Source organism: Rattus norvegicus, chromosome 1, assembly GCF_036323735.1.
Source record: "Rattus norvegicus strain BN/NHsdMcwi chromosome 1, GRCr8, whole genome shotgun sequence".
Lineage (NCBI taxonomy): Eukaryota > Metazoa > Chordata > Mammalia > Rodentia > Muridae > Rattus > Rattus norvegicus.
In genome coordinates, this window is record NC_086019.1 from 199,393,131 (window position 1) to 199,414,577 (window position 21,447).

At 47.0% G+C, this 21,447-nt stretch overlaps 1 protein-coding gene across 2 annotated transcripts in view; it reads left to right on the top strand.

Annotated features, from left to right (window-relative positions):
* Window positions 1–20,506, top strand: part of Dock1 (dedicator of cyto-kinesis 1) — a 516,616-nt gene extending 496,110 nt beyond the window's left edge. Inside the window, exons 48-52 of one of the 2 annotated variants that reach the window (XM_063263800.1) lie at window positions 5,014–5,159; window positions 10,158–10,356; window positions 13,920–14,073; window positions 15,196–15,344; window positions 19,339–20,505. In XM_063263800.1, the coding sequence (XP_063119870.1) occupies window positions 5,014–5,159; window positions 10,158–10,356; window positions 13,920–14,073; window positions 15,196–15,344; window positions 19,339–19,434 (744 nt within the window). In that variant the 3' untranslated portion in view covers window positions 19,435–20,505. Of the gene's footprint in view, window positions 1–5,013; window positions 5,160–10,157; window positions 10,357–13,919; window positions 14,074–15,195; window positions 15,345–19,338 lie in introns of both variants that reach the window. The other variant, NM_001143858.1, reaches the window with a different exon arrangement.
* Window positions 20,507–21,447: the final 941 nt, after the last annotated feature.

Here is a 21,447-nt window from a genome sequence, read left to right on the forward strand (position 1 = left end):
GAGAGAGAGATTCTGTCTCATAATACAAGGTAGACAGCACCCAAGAGAAATGTACCTGAGGTTGTCTTTTGACCTGCACATGCATGTTCACCCATTGGCATACACACACACACACGCACGCGCGCGCACACACACACACACACACACACACACACACACACACACACACACACACACACCAGGATGGGAGAAGAGATGGGTTACTGATGATCTAAATTGTTGCTAAGTGAAAGGCTAGCCATTGAAGGAGGTAGAAATGGGAGAAATGATCCAGGCTGGGAGGCAAGCAGGAATTTGAGTCGCAGGCCAGATTCAGTGCACACAAAGGCATGCACTTAACAGAAGAGCACCAAAGGCTGAAGTTGGAAAGGCAGGCAGCCTTCAGGAGCCAGAAGCCCCACTTAGGCTATAGGCTGTGCTCATGACGTGGGTGGAGGGGGCAGTAGGGGAGATGTAGTAGGCCGTGCTCACAACATAGGACTGAATGGCTCTGGTGATGAATTCCTGAAAAATTCCTGGACTGGGGCTGGAGTCAGAAGCATGACAGATGGGCATCTTTGATTCTCAGGAATGCAAAGAGTGCTGCAGATGTACTCTTACAGATAAGCCCCTACTGAGCATGCTCATGGCAGAGCCAGCATTTCCAATCCCACTGACAGCCCACTGGGAGCCCCTGCAGGTAAACAGCTGAGGATACGGGGTGCCTCCCCTGCTGCTTTTGAAGACACTTCTGCAAGTCCAAGTCCTTCAGCAGCGATACTGATAGCTTGGAGCCTGCAGCTTGTCACCATCAGTGTTGAGTGGCAAAAAGTTTGTGGGTGTGTCAGAAGGCAGCTCTTGCAAAGTTTTGTGCTGCTTTGAAGTTTTCTGAGAATTAAGAGCTTGTGCAGGCTCCAAGTTTTGTAACTAAGTTCAATGCTTTCTATTTTATCAACCATTTATTGAATCGCCCACAATTAAAGAAACCTATTGATCTTGCCTGTCAGTTTTTACATCTCTCCTCTGCTATGAAATATCACTGAGAAACCTTGCTATAGGGTACAGGTCAAAATAGAAAGCAAGGGCAGGAAGATGGTGTGTGGGATTGGGATGGAGGGAGACGGGGGACCTGTAAAGGTGAAGGGTATCTTTTCAAACATGTTTCCCTTGTACCTTGGCACCCATCATTGGCTAAAGGCAAGCAATTTCTGTATCACCTTCTCCATATATCTTGCTTTCTTTGTGGAGGCAACCAGGCATCCCACCCAGTGGGGCTTTCAGAGCATGATCTGGAGACAGAATTCAGGGATCATTTGTATCCATGGGTACTATGATGCAGGGGGCAAACTTTATGAGACCTACTCCATCTCGGACCCAGAATGACGCTCTGAAGCCATCCTTTCTAGGTAGGCAGTAGTTCATGCTGCAGCTTGTCATTCTGTGAGGGATGTGGTCATAAAGGCAGGCTGGGGGGCACCTGCCTTGTCTCACCTACTTTGGAAGCCTACAAGCATCTCAGAATACTTTGAAAAGCAATATCATATTTTCCTCTTTCCAAAAGGATGGGTTTTAAAATAATAATGATAAAAAAAAACCCAGGAAGGACATAAACCATTTTGTCAATGTTTCTAAGGCAGCCTACGCTCCAGAAAGGCAAGCATTAGCCACACCCTGACTGTGCAACACAAGGGTCTCTCCAGCTTGCTCCTTTGTGCCATCTATTTTGTCAGTTCTAGAGATCCAAGGAGACACTGCTTCCTGGATGAGCAATGAACAGATTCCCAGAGACCCCCAGAATGGAGACACCAAGCACTGGCCTCTGCTTTTGCTGCCCACAGCATATGAGGGCACCTGCTTTCACCTCTATACATATGAAAACTTTTTTCTGCTTCCTGTCCCTCCTGTCCTCTTCCTAAAGTCGGATGAGGGCCAGAAAGCCTTGCTTGGCTCTGCTCTTTACTCCACCCCTCTCCTTACCTGAAACAAAGCACCATTCAGACCATATGTTGGTTGGAACTCCAAGCCTCTCTCTCCAGACAGCCCCTACTAGTTCCTTGTGGGGTGTCCTCCATCGCACAGCCCAGCACTTCAGTGCTCCACCCATCAGCTGAGCATCCAGTCATCTGTGCCCGCTACTGGCTCTGATGGCATCTTCAGCCCAGTGCTGGGCCTCTTTATCTGGAGGGAGACTCAGACCAGGCTCCTGCTCCTGCACTTGCTTCTCATGACTTCAAGCCTGGCTGCCTTCAGGGCAACATAATACTTAAATCTCCAGGCCATGGCTGGAGAACAAAATTATTTACCTCTCTCCCTTCCTCATGAGCTCATCTCCATCACCATCCAGTCACCTGACTGTGACTCATCGTATGGTCAACATTCATGGTCATGGTTGAAAAGCATACTTCAGCCAGGAGGCAAAGGAAGAAGCAAAATTCAGTGCTACAGGGCAGGGCCTGAGAGTCATTCTGTCTTCGAAGACCAAAATAAATTTCCTGTCCAGATACCAAGGCAACAAGACAAGGACAAAGGAAGGTTCCACTAGCCTTCTACTGAGCCTTATAACCCTCAGATGCAGTCATTGTTAATCCTCACAAAGGACCCACAGTGGGGAGATGGCTCTCTGCATGTCTTAAAAGAAGCTTACAGGGCTTCCTTGTCTTACACATGACTACACAGTTGGTGCATGAGACCAAGATCTAGCCTAGTGTAACATTCTACTCCTCATCTTTTTGGCCCTGTGGGTAGAACAGGCAGACAGCAAGGCACTCCTGTTAGTGAGATCTTGAGCTACCTGTTGGTCCTGCATAAGATTCTAGTTGGTTCTGATGGAACAAAAGAAAGCCCTCTTAGTTCTAGACTTCTGAGCCTCTGCTCAACGAAGAACTGGTAAGACAAATGGTCCACAAGAATCTACGACTCCCCTCACCGAGTCCTTGTAAATACAAATCTCCAGCGGGGCTCCTGTTCCTTGTTAGCCAGATCCTTCCCCTGATCTCCTCCTTCTCTTGTACATCCCAGTGTTTATGCATATTGGTTATGTGCCAGCCTTTGGTGGTTGACAGTAGGAGGATAGTGCTCTTAAATACTGAGGGTGGCTTCATCTGACCTTTGTACCCTATGGCCCCCAGTGGTCTCCTTCTGTGCATACGTGCACTTGCCTTCTGGGAAGTTCATTGCCTCACAGACAGACATAGTAACCCACAAACTGGATATTCTCAACAATGGGCCTCAAAGTGCTAGGACAACCCCACCCACATAACAAATAGGCCAAGTTTCTTCCCAGATCTTGACTTGGCATTGTCTCCTTGGCTTTTCCTTCCTCTGCCCAGGTGGTGGTAAAACACAAAGCAACATCCCCCCAAGTTACAGAAATCAACAGAGTCTGACATTTTCTTGCCTTCCTTTGCGTTCCCAGTGGATAGTGATAGAGTCAAGCTTGAAATACTTGCAGTGGAGTCAGGAAATAGTCTTTCTTTGGCTAGATAGGGTGTCTAGAGATGGAATCACCTTCCAAACTGAGCCTCCACTTCCAGCCCTGTAGAATGGCCAAAGACAGTGTGCATCCGAGAAGGCCAAAGCTATGACCAGGTCTCATTCAAAACATAAAGGGAGTTAAAGGCTGAGGACCCCTTAGCCTCAGAGATGCCAGAGAATAACTGGCATCTCAGGTGTGTAGGATGGGGCTTGGGTGGTGATGAGAAAGTCAGAATGGACCTAGGCAGAACTCTACCCTGAATCAATGGGAGTAGCAAGGACAAACAGCCACATCCCTGGGACTTGCCCAAGGCAGAGGGGAGACCTTACAGATCAAGGTATCATTCTTCATATCAGCAGTACTTCAGAAAGGATGGAAAGAGTGTGTAGTATAGATACCAAGTCTCCAGGTATCTTGTAGAAAACATTTCTACACATGGGGAGAATCTACTAGTCACCCTACCCCTTGTAACTTCCTCCTCATGGCTGATTAGTCATAGTGAACATCCTTGGAGATGCCCTCTGGTGCCATCATTTGTGCTAAGGTCAAGACTCTGTGTTGGCAACCCCCAGAGGCTGATCACCTTGAGCCGGTGGCCTGCACCATACCATGGCTCACTTGTCTGTCTTGTAAATAAAGTTTTATTAGCAGACAGCCACATTTCTTTCTGCAACATAAGAAATCAACAGCTTGCTCCCTCCAAGGGCCGTGACTGTGATACAAACCAGCTGTTCTGTAGGTGATTAGCTATATGACATGCCAGCAGCATCCTAGGGTGCGGTGGGGAGGCTGACGCAACACAAGGGGAGTGACACTCAGACATGTGATTTCTGCCAGCCCAAGAAAAATGTTTGTGAAGCAGCTGTGGTCCAGATGTGCCAACATCTGGCTTCGGGCTCAGACACACTGGTGTTTCCTGGCTAATTAGGTGTAGATACATGCTGTATCCAATGCACATTGATTTGTATGTATGTATGTATGTATTGCTAATGTACAGCAAGTTGTCAGGAAGAGACTAGAAAATTCCCTCGGGTGACTATGTTCTTGAAATGTGTCATTGGTTCTCTTCATGGAAAGGAGAGACCCGCAGCCTGGCCCAGGCCTTTCTCCCATCACCCTCACTCAGCCAAGAAGATCCGACTCTAGTGTTGGGAGGCAGCCTCTGTAGTGAGGGCTTTGAGCCAATCCAGCTCTGTGAGTCTGGGTGTCTGACTCAGGTGTTAATGTGCAGCTGGACAAAGGTCATACAAAGACCTTACACATTTTTAGTCACATTCTAGACATACTGTGTATTAAACTTCCTGGTGAGTAACACCACTGAAGGATAGGTTGATTTGTCTGGAAGAAGAAATTTATATTTAAAATAAAAAGGCCAAGACAGTTCTTTCTGGTATTCTTATCAGGTGATTCAGATCTCAAAGGATGTTAAAACTGTCTTTATTTTTTTCCCTCAGTTCAGAACAAGAAATGGTTATGAAGTGTGGTCCCATTGCTAAGGCTCCTTCAGCACAGGGATCTGGCCACAATTGTCTGGGTCTTAATATATTGTCTTCTCTCAGCCCTCAGGCTTGGATGACAGGAGAGGCAGTCGTCCTCGGTCCATGGTGCGGTCCTTCACAATGCCATCATCCTCTCGGCCACTGTCAGTGGCTTCTGTCTCTTCTTTCTCCTCTGACAGCACCCCTTCAAGGCCAGGCTCTGATGGGTGAGTAGGGTCAGCAGCTGGGAATCCAGATTGGGAAGGCTGGGCACCTCATGAGATGCCATTTGTACCCTGGGGTTACTTAGCACCCCTGGACATGCTGTTTGGAAAACTGAGAGTCTCCAAGACATGGTGGTACCATGATATCATAATGTGGTTTCTGTGAGACACCTTTCCCTGAGTAGCATTGCCAGAAAGGTGTCTGCCAAACCTTAAAGCTCTAGTGAGCATTTAATTCTCGGTATGTCTCAATTCCTCTACGATCCCAACCGTGCCAACTGCCAGAGCCAGGCTTATATCACTGGGTAACTCCTGTGTGTGTGTGTGTGTGTGTATGTCAGAGAGAGAGAGAGAGAGAGAGAGAGAGAGGGAGAGGGAGAGCACAAAAGTGTTTATTTCTAAGAAAGTTTGTTACTTTCAAAAAGTTTTTTATTTTATATATATATATTTATATATACATATATATCATACTTTATATATTATATATAATGCATACCTGGTACCCAGAGAGGCCAGAAGAAGGCATCAGATCCCCTGGAACTAGAGTTGCAGATTGCTAAGGCACCACGTGTGTGATTGCACTGACCTCCCCCAAAACAATACACACAGCAGGTCCTGTGCAAGGAGGGCACATGCTCTTCACTGCTGAGCCATCCCCAATCCCAAATTTATTACTTTTTAGAGAGAAATTCTGTTTAAGTTAAATACTTGTGAGAAAAACTCCCTGTCTTCTACTTTATTTGGCCCCTCTGCAGGATAAAAATCATATGATCTTTCCCCAGTTTTTAAATTATACTTAGCTCCACCATCGGAACCACCTTTAAGAGTGGACAAGGTATCTTAGCAGGTAAAGCACTTGCTGCCAAGTCTTCACACATATGCACACCACATGCACACACACACACACACACACACACACACACCACATGCACACACACACACACACACCACATGCACACACACACACCACATGCACACACACACACACCACATGCACACACACACACACACACACACACACACACACACACACACACACAGGACAGATAAATACATGGTAAAAATTAAAGAAGAACACTGTTAAGTACATAAGTATTCCTACATTCACACTGCTGTATACCCTCCTAGAACTCTTTTGTCATACTGAGCTTCACACCATTAAACCTTGTATCCCCCTTCCTTCAGAGCCCCAGCAACAGCCACTATACTTTCTGGCACTGAGTTTACCAAGTCTAGCACACATAATGTTCTGCAAGGTCATCTTGAGGAGCCCCATATAAAAACTAAAAGCAGGCATGAGCCTGCTAGTTTACAAGCTAATTCCTGAACCCTCAGGGTGGTTTAAACATTAGCTCAGATGGTTGCAAATAACACCTTGATATTTGTGTTTTTCCTGCTGTTTTTAAGTGACAAACCATGTAGAATTTCTTCCTATACAAAAAGAAAAAAATCCACATACACTTTACAGATCAGAGAAGAACTTCTGAGTATTTCGTTCTGCACAGTGGTGTGTTTATCCTAGCCTTTCATTTGACAATCCGTCACTATCAAACCTGAAGGCTCCTGGTCCTTGTATACAGACATAGACTACCAGAGAATATCAGGGACCTCTCAGTTCTAAGTACCTTTGCTTGCCAGCAATTGATACACCTGATGGAGAACTGCAAGTCTACCCGTGTTCTTTCCTTAACAGTAATTTTTATCATTGTCTGGTATTTAGGCCAACCCCATATGGAAATTCTCCATTTCGAGGTGTTTAAATCATGTGTGCCTGTCACTTAGAACAAGATAGCTAAAGAAATTTAATGCAGCTTCCCTTCGAGAGAATCCCCAGGCTAGTTAGGGAAAGGGTTTTATATTCCTGAGAACGCAGGGGTTAGGTGGAAATTGATGGAGAGGTTTTAGATGGAGTGGTGTGTTACAGTCAGCTCACCCAGGAGGCGTTTGTTCAACCTTTAAACTGGAAAGTGTCTCTATTAGAGCCCTAAGTTGTGTTCATTCTTGGGTCGCCATGCTTTCTGTCTGACTGATGCAGACAAAATGAGACTTAATATCAAAGGGTACAGGTTACATGCAGAATAAAGTTCATCCTGACTGCAGTAGTCCCTCCGAAGGCAAAGAAATGTACCTGTCTCTCTTGACTTCCTTGGATACTCACCCAGACAGACCGCAGAATTCTCCTCCAAGGGTTCCAAGGGGACCATAAATTTGCCTTTTGACTATTTAAATTATCTCAAGTTCAGAAAAACATGGTCTATGGCATTTTTTATTGTTGCTTCTAATATTTTAGATATACTTCGTTTCATGCAACATGATGTTGATTTGATATAAATATGTAAATAAATGTATAAATAAATAGAGAGAAATATAAATATAGGAGATAGATAGGTAGATAGATTGATAGATAGATAGATAGATAGATAGATAGATAGATAGATAGATAGATAGATAGATAGATACGAACAAATGGGTGGATAGATCAGAATGTCTTTATTTTAGTTATTTTTGTCTTGCTGTGATAAAATGATCTGACAAAAAGTAACAAGGAAGGTAGGATTGGGTTAACTCACAGTTCTGGAAGGTGTGACAAAGGGCAGGAAAGGCATGAGAGCAGCAGCAAGAGGCCAATTACATTGCATTCAGAAAGCAGAGGGGAAAGGGGTGGGTGGGGCATAGAGACAGAGAAAAGGAGAATAAGAGGTGGGTCAAGCCTATGAAGCATCTAAGCCCGCCCCAGTGGCATACTTCCTCCTGCAAGACTCCACTTCCTAAAGGTTCTATAACCTCTGCAAACAGCACCCCCTACTGGGGACCAAGTGTTTAAATACATGAGCCTATGAGGAATATTTCTCATTCAGATTGCTAAACCTTCATGAGTTTCAAGAGTTGATGTGTATATCACCTGTCACTTTTAATGCTTTTATTATGGGACTTTTTCAGATCTGCCGAGTGTGGACTAAATAGTATCACGGGATGCCTTACCCCAGAAGCTAACCTTCACATTATAAAGTACTTTCCCGTTTTGTTTCCACCTGTATCCCACACCTGGTCCCAACTTCATTTTTATTCCATAACAAGTCTTAAGCACCATGTCTTGTTACCTCCATGGTACCTCCACATGGGTTTCCAAATGATGAGTCCCCTTTAGAAAACATAGCTGTATACTTTAATGTCACATAAAATAATTGACATGAATTCCTAATCACGATGGCATTGGTATTAATTTCTCATCTTATAGGCATGTTTTCATTTTATTGTTTTTTTTTTATTAACTTGAGTGTTTCTTATTTACATTTCGAGTGTTATTCCCTTTCCCGGTTTCCGGGCCAACCTCCCCCTAACCCCTCCCCATCCCCTTCCTTATGGGTGTTCCCCTCCCCATCCTCCCCCCATTGCCGCCCGCCCCCCAACAATCACGTTCACTGGGGGTTCAGTCTTAGCAGGATCAAGGGCTTCCCCTTCCACTGGTGCTCTTACTAGGATATTCATTGCTACCTATGAGGTCAGAGTCCAGGGTCAGTCCATGTATAGTCTTTAGGTAGTGGCTTAGTCCCTGGAAGCTTATTGTTTTTATTGTGTGTGTGTGTGTTTGAGTGTGTGTGTGTGTGTGTGTGTGTGTGTGTGTGTGTGTGTGTGTGTGTGTACATGCATGAATACAGGCATGCACCTGTCATTGCAGGCATGTAGCAGTCAGAGGAGCACCTCCCAGTTTGTCTTCACCTTCCGCCTTGTTTAAGACAGGGTTTCTTTTTCTGTTGCTCAGTACTGTGTGCGACAGCCTAGCTGCCCCTGCCCTTCTGCTGCCTCTCCTCCCATCTCACTGTTGGAGTACTGGGATTACAGATGGACCACATCACAACCATCCCCACATGGGTGCTGTGGATTTGAGCTCAGGTCCTCACAGCTGCACAAGAGCTTAACACGCCACACCATCTCCCTGGCCCTATGCCCATTTTGTAAAGTTTGTTTGAAGCTAAACCGAATGGAGTCCTTACCTTACCCTTGGTTGGAATTATCTCCTTAAGTCTCACAATCCACTTTCTAAAAACTGTCATTGTCCTTGTAATTTGTTGAAAAATCCACATTGCTTACCTTTCTGTGTCTGTACTGAGTGGATCGTATTGATTTTGTGTCCTGCAGTGTGGATGCTGTCTGATGTATGTCTGTCCTCCCTATCATCAGCATATTGGGAGGTGAATCTAGAGGTCTGGTGTGGTTCAGGTTTGATTTGGGGCCAGCTAACCTTATAGGTGGCTAGAGGTCCTTCCCTTTAGGGGCACATCAGAGCTGATTTTCTCTCTCGGTGATGTTAACGGCCATTGGTAATCAATGCTCAGAATCAACACCATTGCAGTTTAAATTGCATGTACACCTTGTCAACGAATCCCATTACACAGCTCAGTTAGACTGGGAGAGGCAGCACTCGTATAACACGGTTCTTGCACTCTGGGGTCTTTATTGCCAGTTGATATTATATGTGCGTTCATGGGAGGGCGGTGCGTGTGTTCATGCGTGCACTTTGAGTGTGTGCTCATGTCCGAGTGCAGTATGTACACATGGAGTCTGAAGGACTTGATTGAGCATTACTGCTATGGGTCTATCTACCTTGGTGGTTTTTTAGACAAGTCTCTTATTGGTCTTTAGCTTACTAGTTTAGCTAAGCCAGCTGGCCGGCAAACCTAGAAAAAGCAAGCACCCACTGCCCCAGTTGGCTTTTTCTTGTCAGTTCTGCAGATCAGGCTCAGGTCCTTGTGCTTGTACAGCAAGCACTTAACCAAAGGAGCCACCTCTCCAGCCTGGTGCTTTGTTAGAATACAGACATCATTCCTGATGGGTCACAATACATCTAAAGACCCCGGCTGCCTCTCTCTTTGAATCATTCTCTTCCTTGTAGAAGTCTGTGGTTACCAGATAGCCTGGTGCGCGGAGCCTGACTTTATATATCTCTGCTACGGTAAGCTATCCTGTTAAGTCATTGATTTAGATACCTATGTCCTTTAGATTTGCTCTCGAGCCTCTGCTGCCGAAGAAGATGCACTCCAGGTCCCAGGACAAGCTAGACAAGGACGATCCAGATAAAGAGAAGAAGGACAAGAAGAAGGAGAAAAGGAACAGCAAACACCAAGAGATATTTGATAAGGAATTCAAGCCTGCTGACAGCTCCCTGCAGCAGTCTGAGGCTGTGATCCTGTCTGAAACGGTAATTTTACTGGAGGTCGGAGGAGCTCTGCAGGGGTGCCTGGGACCCACCTAGGCTCTGCATGTAACTGAGAGGGCTGTCAGTTGGATTTTATTGAACTTTTGCAAAATATAGCAACTTAAAAGCCCGAGGTCTTCTCATCTCTGACCTCAAACAACCCCATAGTCAGAGACGCAGAGCTGCACTGTCTTTTCTCTGAGAGCGCACACTGTCTTGGCCTTCATCCTCTTTCAGAGGGGGTGTGTAGGTCAGTCCCCTGCAGGGCCCTCGTTTGTCTAGGCTCCTTAGAGCTCTGTTGGACTTGGTGCCCTCGTGTCCTAGCACCTCAGAGAGCAGAAGCATCCTGCTTTCACAGACTGTACTCACTCATGGATAGCAAATGTCTTCTCTACACCTTCCTGACGGACATCCTTAAGTCTTAGTCACTGCCTGAGGGTTAAAATCTGCTCAGCTTCTGGTTGGTGAGACCACGCCCTACGTGATGCTCTTAGTTTGATCCCTTGAATCCACATTGTTGAAGAAAACTGACGCCCACGACTTGCCCTGTGACCTCCACACATATGCCATGACATGTGCAGGTACACCCAAACAGAGGCATGCATGTGTATGTAAATTAATAATTAATTAAGTAAGTAAGTAAGTAAGTAAATGTAAGCATGCTTTCATCCCATGAGTCTGGAGCCTAAGCCTCCCAGAAGCGCACCACAGAGTTTAGGGTCTACATGTAGAAATGAGGTAGTGTTGCAGACAGATAAGCAGATGCATCAGTATCCAGAGTGACATAATCTCAGAGCCATTTCCCCCTAGACATGGACAGTACTTGACTGGTAAGTGGCCAGAACACACATCGTGGGCAGCAGCAGGATTTTGGCTGTGATTAAGGTCAGTTTCAGCAAAATGCTGATAGAGGTACACTTTTTTAAAAATTCACTTTACATCCTAATCACAGCCCCCTCCCTCCTCTCTTCCTCATTCCACCTTTACAAATCCCTCGGAGAGAATGTCCCAGCACCAACAACTGTCGTATATATGCTGCTTGTGCAACTTAAGGTGGAAGGTCAAGAAGGCCGTTGCCTCTTAGGCTTGTAGACATGCACTCTCACTGGAGCTGGGCTCTGATGTCTCCGTGCAGGCACTGATAGCCAAGGGCATCAGACCCAGGAAGCACTGGTCAAAGTTGCATTAAATGCCTGGGCACTGGACCTCAAACCGTACATGAGAGGATCAACCACTCTGCGTTTTCTGCCCACTGTTTCAGAAAGCTGGGCTTCCAGACGCCCTCACAAGCCTCTCCTCTCAGGTCCCTTAGCATCCTAACTAGTTGGCTCAGCTTTCTTCTTTGAAATATTTACTCAGGGTCAGGCACTTTGCGGTCCTTCAGACATTTTTATTTAAGCTCTGTTTTAAGATATTGAAACCGGGCCTGAGGAGTGTAGAGCCAAGGAGCAGAAAGGACCCCAGCTGAACCGTGTAAGGACAAATCCAAGGACAGAGCTGAGCCAACGCAGAACAGTTTCTGTCCTTCCCAATGAGGACCATGTCCCTGGGACAACACCTGCTGATGACAGGGCCAGGTGCAACACCATATGGGGGCCTTTCAGGTCACAGGAACTACACAAGGTTAGAGCTTTGACTTTGCCATCAGTGGGTGCCTGGGATTCAGAATGACCAGGGCTGCGACAGCGGAGTCCTATCCACTGGTCAGGTGTGTTGCACACCACAATGCAGCTGTGCACGCAGAGGCCTCCTACAGGCACAGGTGTTGGTGTGGTCCCCTGGGAAGGAGTCATACTGGAAAGCAACTGCATGTTCTATGATGACTCTAGCACCCCCTAGTGTTCTCAGGACCCTGATGCTGCTAATGTTCCCAGCCCTCCAGAGAAGGACAGGGCTAAACGGGAATCTCCGGCTTCTGCAAGGTTTCCCTCTTCCCTTCTGGGCTGGGCTCAGCTTCCGTCTTGATCTGCCTCATTAACAGCGTCCTGACCTTTAGCTGAGCCTCTGCAAGCTGGGCCTTCAGGCTACCATTTGCATATCTCCCGGAAATCTTCCTGAAGCTCTGTGTGAGAAACTTGGTGGTGAGAGAGGTTCCTGACAGCCCCAGTCTCCTTCACCAGCCACTGTGCACCTCCTCCTGAGAGAGCCAGGCTTTGGAGCCAGTCCTGACTTCATCCAGCAAGGCTCTTGTGACTCCATTTCCACAGAGAAAGGGCAGCACCTGGGCATGGCACCCACACCATCTGCACAGGATGGGTTTGCTCTGTAGGCTGAGGCTATGTGCTACTCGTATATCAGAGGGCCTCTTCCCTGCCCAGGTCCCTCCTTCTACTTCTGGCTTCAGTAGCTCCAGTTTGCACTGGCTTTTGAGTCTCTTCTAAGGTAGATACAGTGACTCACTGGCTCTTGCCATCCCCACCCCTGCAAAACCATCTCAGCCACCCCCTCTCCCCCAGGGTTAAGCTGAAACCCCAAGGCCAGGCGCTCTGGGAGCCAGCCTCTTCTGTTCTTCTGTTGTCAAGTTAATAACATTTCTGAATAATCCTACCTCAGACTATTTTGTAATTGCTGGTGTTCCCTGATGTGTAAGATTGGAGAGCAAGCTGTAAGGAATATACAAATTAAATTTACTGATGCTACAAATAGGAAAAGGGGCTCAGGTGGAGGAAAGTCAAGTACACCCCAAAGCCCAAGGCCAGCAGGAAGAGGAAAGGAAAGGAACTCCTGTTGGAATAGCTCAGAGGAGAAACTAAACACGGGGAAAGGGACTCCTAAGCTTCTGCTGAGGCTCCAGATTTCTGTTTCATCCTTGATCCTTTAGGGGCATCCTTGGGTACTCTCATTAGCTACACAAATGGCTTACAGCTGCAATCCTCCCCTTTCGCACTGTGGTCAAGGAGCCTGCAAAGGACTAGGGCTGTAGCTCAGTGGGTAGGGTGCTTGCCTAGCATGCATGGGGCCTTGGGTTCAATCCCAAACAAGTAATAAACCCCGCATGATGGTGCACACTTGTAACTCCAGCATTCAGGATGTGGAGATACTCAGGATCAGGAGTTCAAGGTCATCCTTAGGTACATAGCAAGTTCCAGGCTAGCCTGCTCCCAAAGACTGAGTTGAAGATTCATGTGAAGTTCTGTGTTATAATAGGGACAGGCTGCCAGAACAAAGCACTGTGCTCTCCGTGAGCAACCCAGACAACAGAAAGCTGTCCCCTACCAATTCTACAAGCTACAAGTCCAAGATCAAGGTTTAGCTGGGGTTACCCCACGCTAAGGTGCTTCCGGATTGGTTAGCCATCTTTGTTGCCCTTTGACTTGCAGCAGCAGTACCCCACCTCTGCTTTTGTCTTTCTGACATTCTCCCTGTCTGCATGTTGTCCGAGCCCCCTTCGTTTATACGATCTTGTTGGATTCACGCTTACAACATCTTAACTTGGCTCTTTGCAGAACCCCTACATCCAGATGGGCTTGTTAGGTACTGGGGTTAGGGCTTCAGCACAGGAATTTGGGGAGGATACAACCAGTCCATATAGACGTTAACTTTGTTCTTTCTGTCCCTCCATATAGATAAGTCCCCTGCGACCCCAAAGACCCAAGAGCCAGGTGATCAATGTCATTGGAAGCGAAAGACGCTTCTCTGTGTCTCCAGCTTCACCGTGCTCCCAGCCGACACCCCCTCCAGTCACACCAAGAGCCAAGCTCAGCTTCAGCATTCAGCCCAGTAAGTGGAACTTAAGGTCCCCCAGTAAGTGGAACTTAAGGACCCTTTCCCCAGTGGCAGACTGAAAGGGGCATATGCCATCTGAAGAAGTCACCTCAGGTTGAGGTGGAAATCAAGACTTCAAGCATCTCATGCAGAAACCCATCCTCAGTGCCAGAGCTCAGGAAACATGAAGTGCAGGACCCAACTCAGGAGGCAGAACCCCTGCCTCAAACGCAGTCTTGAGAGCCACAAGGCACCAATGTCATCGGGGGCCTTGGGACTCTGTGTCTAGTGGGAGGAACAGTGAAAGAGTCATTGCTTCATGCACAGACATGTCTACCAGGGATGACAGATGACACAGCACTGTCAGCATGTAACCACCATGGGCTCACACGGTGCAGGAGGATTAAATGACAAGTGTTGTTGCATCACACCTGCTTTACCGCAATGACAAAGGTACATAAGCACTACTCCTGGGAACTACTGCTCTTCCAGTTCTACACCAAGGCTTCCACATTCACTACTGGACTACCCTGCCATTTCTCTATTATCAGATAGCTAACTACTTTTAAAACTCTAAAATCATACCCATCAGTAAATGTGTCCATTTTTCTCTCTTTGGTTTAAAATAAAGCATTTCTTCCAAGAGTATCAACAAAGGCTGGTGGAATTAGACTACCTTTGTGACCCCCCCTTCTGTTTACAAGCAGATGCTTTTGTCTGCTTTAACAACCTGGGGCGCATCCCTTTGGCTCTGGATGGAAGCTGCTAGCCCCTATCCTACAGTCATGGGATTGCCCAGGTGAGCTGGCTTTGTGGCTGTGTGAGCTGTCCCAGTAGCAACTGTGGCAGACTTATCAGAAATCAAAGTGGCAGTTGTCTACAGCCCTTGTCACACCAACTATGTGGATGCCACCAGAGAGAAGGAGACTTACAGACTGTTTAAGTAGTATTTACACAGTGAGTTGATATGTGGCTTCAAGTTCTGGTACTCTCTTTCCTTCCTACAACATTCCACCAGGAAGGAATCCCAGTCTTCGTATTCTCTACTCCTCTCTTTGCCCTCCAATGTGTTCTTTTGACAAGTGTTTCCGTGGAGTGAGAGACTGATCCCTTTGTAACCATTTCACCACTTTCCAGATCTGGAGCTGAATGGCATGATGGGGATGGATGTGGCCGATGTCCCACCCCCTCTGCCCCTCAAAGGCAACATGGCAGATTATGGAAATCTGATGGAAAACCAGGATTTGATGGGCTCACCCACATCTCCTCCTCCTCCCCCACAGCGGGTAAGTGGGATCTAAAACCATGGAACTTTAGTTTATGCCTGCAGCCTTCCAAGTCCCAGGGGGCTTACCTTGGGCCCCTGAGAGGAGAACTGAGGAGTAAGGACTGAGGTGAGAATGCTCTGGGATTTTGCATTTTAGCCCTGGCTGCAGGCCACCCCACCCCCATACAGTGCTGCAGCCATTCCAGGTGCTGCCTCTGCTCTGAAGTGGTCCTGGTGGATGCTGATCTTTGAGCTGTTGATGCTGCCAGCAGCATTGGTGCCAGGAGGTCTGCCTGACTGTGCTGAAGAGAGGTGTCGTTCCATAGAGGGAGCCTCCTTTGCTTCCCTCATCTTGGCCCTGCAGTTTCCCTGGGCAATGTTGCCCTCACACTGACAGGTCTGGGGTGGCCACAGGCACTTGCTACCCAGAGAGCCTATAGCAGGGGTCCACATTGGTGCGGACTGCATACCCCAACAGCTCTCAAGTGCCGCTCAAAGTCTTGGTTCAAGGTTCTGGCCTGGCTTCCTCCAGTAGTACTCATGAGCAGCCAGTGTGAGCCTCTCTTCAGCCCTGGTCCCCAGGCTGGTCCCCCCCCCCCCAGACATGTTTTAAAGTTGTTAATCACACTAATGTGCTCCCTGCTGAGCAGCCCCAGGCCTGCCTAATGGTGGTGGTAGAGAGGGTCCTAAATGCCACACTGCACTGGGTCCTCACAGCTGCTGCTTGGTGGCTGTGGCCCTGGTCCATCCTCTTGGGATGGTCAAAAGTGAGTAGAGAAGGTAAGCTCAGGGAGGAGGCACAAGGGTCATTTACATGGTCACAGCAGTAATGTCCACTCCGAAGTCCCCATTCCCGTGACACATTTGTTCGTGGCCTTATAAAGTTAAATCAACTCAGGCTGAAGAGTACAGCTGGCCACACTTTTTGATGCTCAGCCTCCATAAAATAATGACATGGCCACCAGAGCCCCCGAGAGCCCTGATGATGTGAGATTTGCTAGTGGCTACCAAAAGGCACAGGGATTGTTTTGTTTTGTTTTCCTTTAGTCATAATAAAAAATTCTTCATTCCTTTCCTTTTCTTTCTTGGGGAAACATTTTAATGGGTTCTCTGCAAACCTCTTTTCTTCCCTTGTGAAAGCAGTAAGGGAGGGCTAGGGCAATGCTCAGTATGTAAAATATTCGCCATGCAAGGAGTAGGACCTGAGTCCAGTCCACCAGAACCCATGTAAAAGTGCCAGGCATGCTGGTACGTCCCTGTCAACCTAGTACTGGGGAGATGCTAGGTCATGAAGGTCCCTGAAGCTCACTGGACAGCCGTGCTAGCCAAATTGGTGAGCTCAGTTCAGTGAGAGATGAGAGGGACTGAGGAAGATGCCTGGTGTTGGCCTCTGGCTACCACACACACATGCCCAGGCGTGCACATTCACGGTAGCATGTATTTAAATAGAAAGAAAGTAGTGAGGGGAGAGATTGAGAATTAACTGCATGTCTGATTTTTCCTTAAAGGAAACTAAATGCACTATAGGGCTTTTTCTCTGACATACAAGGAACAAGTGGTTCTTCTAAAGCCAAGGTATCGTTTGTGTAGAAAGGATCCCCTTAGATATATCAGAGGGAAGCTGACCCTGGAGAAGGGTGTGTCCTATTAGGCTAGAGGGCTCGGGCAGCTACTGAAATGTAAACTTGACTGAGGGGGCATGGGGTAGGGGAACTTCCACTTCCTCAGGGTGTCACAGCCTATTTAGTTGATTATATCCATATTTTATTTTGTTTGAAAAGCAGAAATATCCCCCAGGTCCTCCTATAATCTGAAAACTCTGAACTTTGGAAGTGTGATCAAGTCCATTTCTGTCACACATCCAGGCAGGGGTGACAGATCCAGCGTCCTGAGTTGTCAGTGCCGCTTGTGATTAAGTGAGGGACCGACATGCCCTGGCTGCGCCTCGGTTTATAAAGCGGGTGCAAATTCAATTAGATTAATTACCCAACTCTCTTTGCAATTTGTTTCTGGTTTAATTTGCAGCCTGAGCTCAGGTTTGGATGACAGGCCGGTGGTTAGTGTGTCGTAATTAGTTAAGGCCTCTTCTCAGGTGTGTCCCTCTGCACAGGCCCTGAGAGCCGTTTTTGGATAATGATCGTTCATCTGCTGCAGGAGGTGATCGATAGCCTCCCGTCACTCTCATCGATCGGCCTCAGGCTTGTCGGTGACTCTATCTCTAGTTGTTGCCATTTTAAGCTGTCATTCATTTCAGAACGGCTCATATGACCAGCCATGTGAGCTATTATTTAACTTAATGGTGATAAACCCAACATTCTCCTGCTTGGTATTAAGGACGCCTCTGGCATCTAACACTGTGTTTTCTTCAGACTGTGTTGGTCCTGCCTGCAGGTACCCTCTGTTGGAGGTCACTGTCAATGTAGATTTCATGTATAAACACACCTACTATGGATGTCTCAGGCCGTCACAGTGTTTCTTTTCCCAGATCACACCAACCTTAAAAGAAACCTACAAATGTACTCTTCACTTTTTCTAGGTGTGTGTGTGTGTGTGTGTGTGTGTGTGTGTGTGTGTGTGTGTGTGTGTGCATGTGCATGTGCATATGGACACTTGTGTATCAGCACATGGGAGCCAGAGGCTTAACATATGGTGTCTTTTCTTAATAGCTCTCCTTTTTGTTTTGTTTTGTTTTGTTTTGTTTTGTTTGAGAAAGATCTCTCAATAAACTAGATTTTTCTGATTGAGCTAAATATCGGGCAAGCAACACCCAGGAATCCCCCTGTCCCTCAGGCAGGGATTATAGGCTTGTGCTATTGTGCCCAGATCTGTATTCAGATCTGGGGATCTGTATTCAGGTCCTTATGCTTGCGTGACAAGAACTTCAAAACTGAGCCAACTCCCAATACCACCACTTCCCTCTTTAAAATGGCTAGCGTTACAGATGGCCTCCCTCCTTCCGTATCTCAGCCCTAGGGTAATGTATATTTACCTGTCTGTAAATCCAGAGGAAACTGGATCAGTGAGTGAGAGACCCCCTCACATTCAGCCACACGCCCAGCCTCTGCTGAGAGACTGACTGACTCTGGCCCTTTCATCACATGTTGGTTCTTGAACATTCATTGAGATGCCTGCCTGTGGTGGCTCCCACCTCCCCCAGTCCACCAGTTTTTGTATCTACTCACCCAGCTTGTTCAACAATGCCTGGGCATCTCTTTTCAGAGTCTGTGGTGGTACTGAGGGTCCCCAGTGCAGTAGGGCAGTGGCCCCTGAGTCATTCACACCCAGCGGTGGTACCACATGGCTTTCTGAGGCTTCACAGCTGTGTATTTGTTTTCTGTTTTGAAGGATATATTCCGTTAGTTATTTTTCTAATCTCCATGCTAAGAAACCTTCCACAGCAGTACCACTGGCTAGGGTCAAGGTGTTCAAACACATGAATCTGCAAGGGAGGAAGCATTTACAATGAAGCTGTACCCAGAACCTGTGGACCAATCCAGCCAATCCCTTGCCTCTGTTTACTTCACCCACAGTTATGGCCACAGCTTTTGCTGGTCATGGTTTTGGCTGCTTCCCAACCTCGGCGAGAGCCATGCATGACCCACAAATTATATAGATTGTTACTTTCCAGAGAAAGCTTGCTGACTGACCTGGGCTGTCAGTTCAGAAAGCAAGAGAGCCTAGCCTCATCACACCCTAGAGAGCCTGTCCTTTGGACACAGATTCGTTGCTCGGGCTTTGACACCTGAATCTAAAACCGCAAACAGTGATGCTTCTCAGGGGAGCGCTCACCATGCCCACAGCTTGGGGCTGTAGGGCAGACCAGGGTGGGATAACTGACAGGTGGGCTCCAAGCCAGGAGGGTGGAGCCAGGCCACAGGGAGGGGTCCGTCCCTATCCTCAGTGTTCAGACAGACTTCCCACTGCTATGCTGAGTAAGACTCCACCAAAGGAACAGGTGCTTCTCTGTGAGGACATCAGTAATGTGATGATTTCTCTGTGCTCCTGTTTCCTAGCAACAGCCACCTCCACTGCCCAGCAAAACACCACCTCCTCCCCCTCCGAAGACGACCCGAAAGCAGACCTCAGTGGACTCTGGGATCGTGCAGTGAATCCTGGGAGGAGGTGGCTATCCTCCTGCTTCTCTTCTACATCTGCTGTGCCTGCCGATTACCTCCTCCGGGCCCTGGGATGCTTCACCTCAGAGTGATTGGCTTTGCTTGGAAAGGGGTCCGTTCTAGCCATGGGACCAGAGGACTGAAGTATCTCAGAGCACAGTGGGAATGGAGCCAAGTCAGACACAGTCTGGATTGTTTTTTTGGGGTTGGGAATCCACCATGTCATCCTTTCAGATAGCCTCAGTCTTGCCCTGACACTCTTTCCTGTTGTGCCAAATGACTTACATTCATTTGCTTGGCCGATGTGAGTTGGCCGATGTGGAGGGATGAGACCAACACCCTACCCCTACTCCCGTGAGAAGCTATGCAGTAACCTTGTAAGGATCCTCAGGCTGCCTCTGTAGCCCAGACCCTAGCTCACCCCCAAGGGCTGGCTGCTCAACCCTATCCTTGCGTGGGGTGGAGTGTCACTTCAGCCGACATCAAGCAGCTAAGTGTATCCCTTCAGTGAAGATCTTGATTTCCCTTGGCATAATTTAAAGTAGGGCTATCTCTCGGTTACTAAAGAGATATTAATATATGTAGTAGAGACACCATTATGGATACTGGATCAAATGGAAAATGATTATGAGCATAGGAAAGTGAGTTTTCATTCTTTTTAAAATACGAGCCCATACACCACCAGAGGTGGTTTCCCTTGGGTGGCTTCTCTGTGTGTACAGAATATTTGTATATACGGTGGTTCTCAGAGCTCCATCCGGTGAGTGTCTGTCCCCCTTGCTTCCTCCAGTGGGCCTCTGAAAACCAGGTCCAGTGTGTCCTCTTCACGTTTAACTGTTGGAAATACTTGTTTTCTAAATCCCACAAAAATTGTTTTCCAGATTTTCAAGGTCTGAAAATGTTGGTGGACAATGAATCTTTTGTTTAAAAAACTAACTTTGTATAACCTAATATTTTATTTGATCATCTATATTTTTTTATTCACTCTGATCACGATACTGTTTGTTCTAGGAGAGTTCAAAGTTAATCACTGACGAATGAAAAATAAATGTTATTTAAAAAGGACTCCTGGTGGCTGGCCTCTTTTAATCATTTAACATAAAATATAGATGCTACTTTCTTAAAGAAAAACACTCACACTTATATATGTATGGATCCATCTTCCTCAAACATAACTCTCTCTCTCTCTCTCTCTCTCTCTCTCTCTCTCTCTGTGTGTGTGTGTGTGTGTGTGTGTGTGTGTGTGTACTCATGTACTTGTGTACATGTGCGTACTTGCCGGTACATGAACATAGGGGTCAGAAGTAAGCTCTGTGTTTCTTACTCAGTTGCTCTTCGTCTTGTGTTTTGAGGCAGGGTCTCTCATGAACCTCAACCCTAGAGTGAAGCCAACTCCCCTGAAAACCTATGCAGTAAGCCACACTGGTTGGCCAGCAAGCCTCAGTGATCTACCTGTCCCCACCTCCCCAGAACTGGAATTATAAGTGCATAGCACTGCCCCCAGCTTTTTTTATATATGGGTCCTAGGGTTAAGTTCAGGTCCTCGTGGTTTTGTGGCAAACACTTCCCTAACTGAGCCATCTCCTCAGCCCTTAGCCGCAATTGTTCTTTAATTTTTAAAAATCTTTTTGTCTTTTGCTTTTAAGAATTTCATGCATGTATACAGTGAAACATAATCATATCTACCCCTCATGGCCCCCCAACTCCCCCAATACCCTCCCAACATGTCCTAGCTCAACTTCATATTTTTACCCTTTTTTTTTAAATAACACATTAAGTCTGCTGATATGTGCATGAGTATGAGGCCATTGACTGGAGTATGAGAAACCTAGCAGTGAATATATAATTTTCCCATCCCAGTAGTGGTCTACTGCCAGTAGCTCCTCAGTCTGGGTGGATCCTGGAGCTCATCTGTCCCATCCACTTCAGGATTTTAAGTGGCTTGAACTTGTGCAGGAAACCACAGCTGCTGTGAACTCATGACTGCATAGCTATGTCACCTCCAGA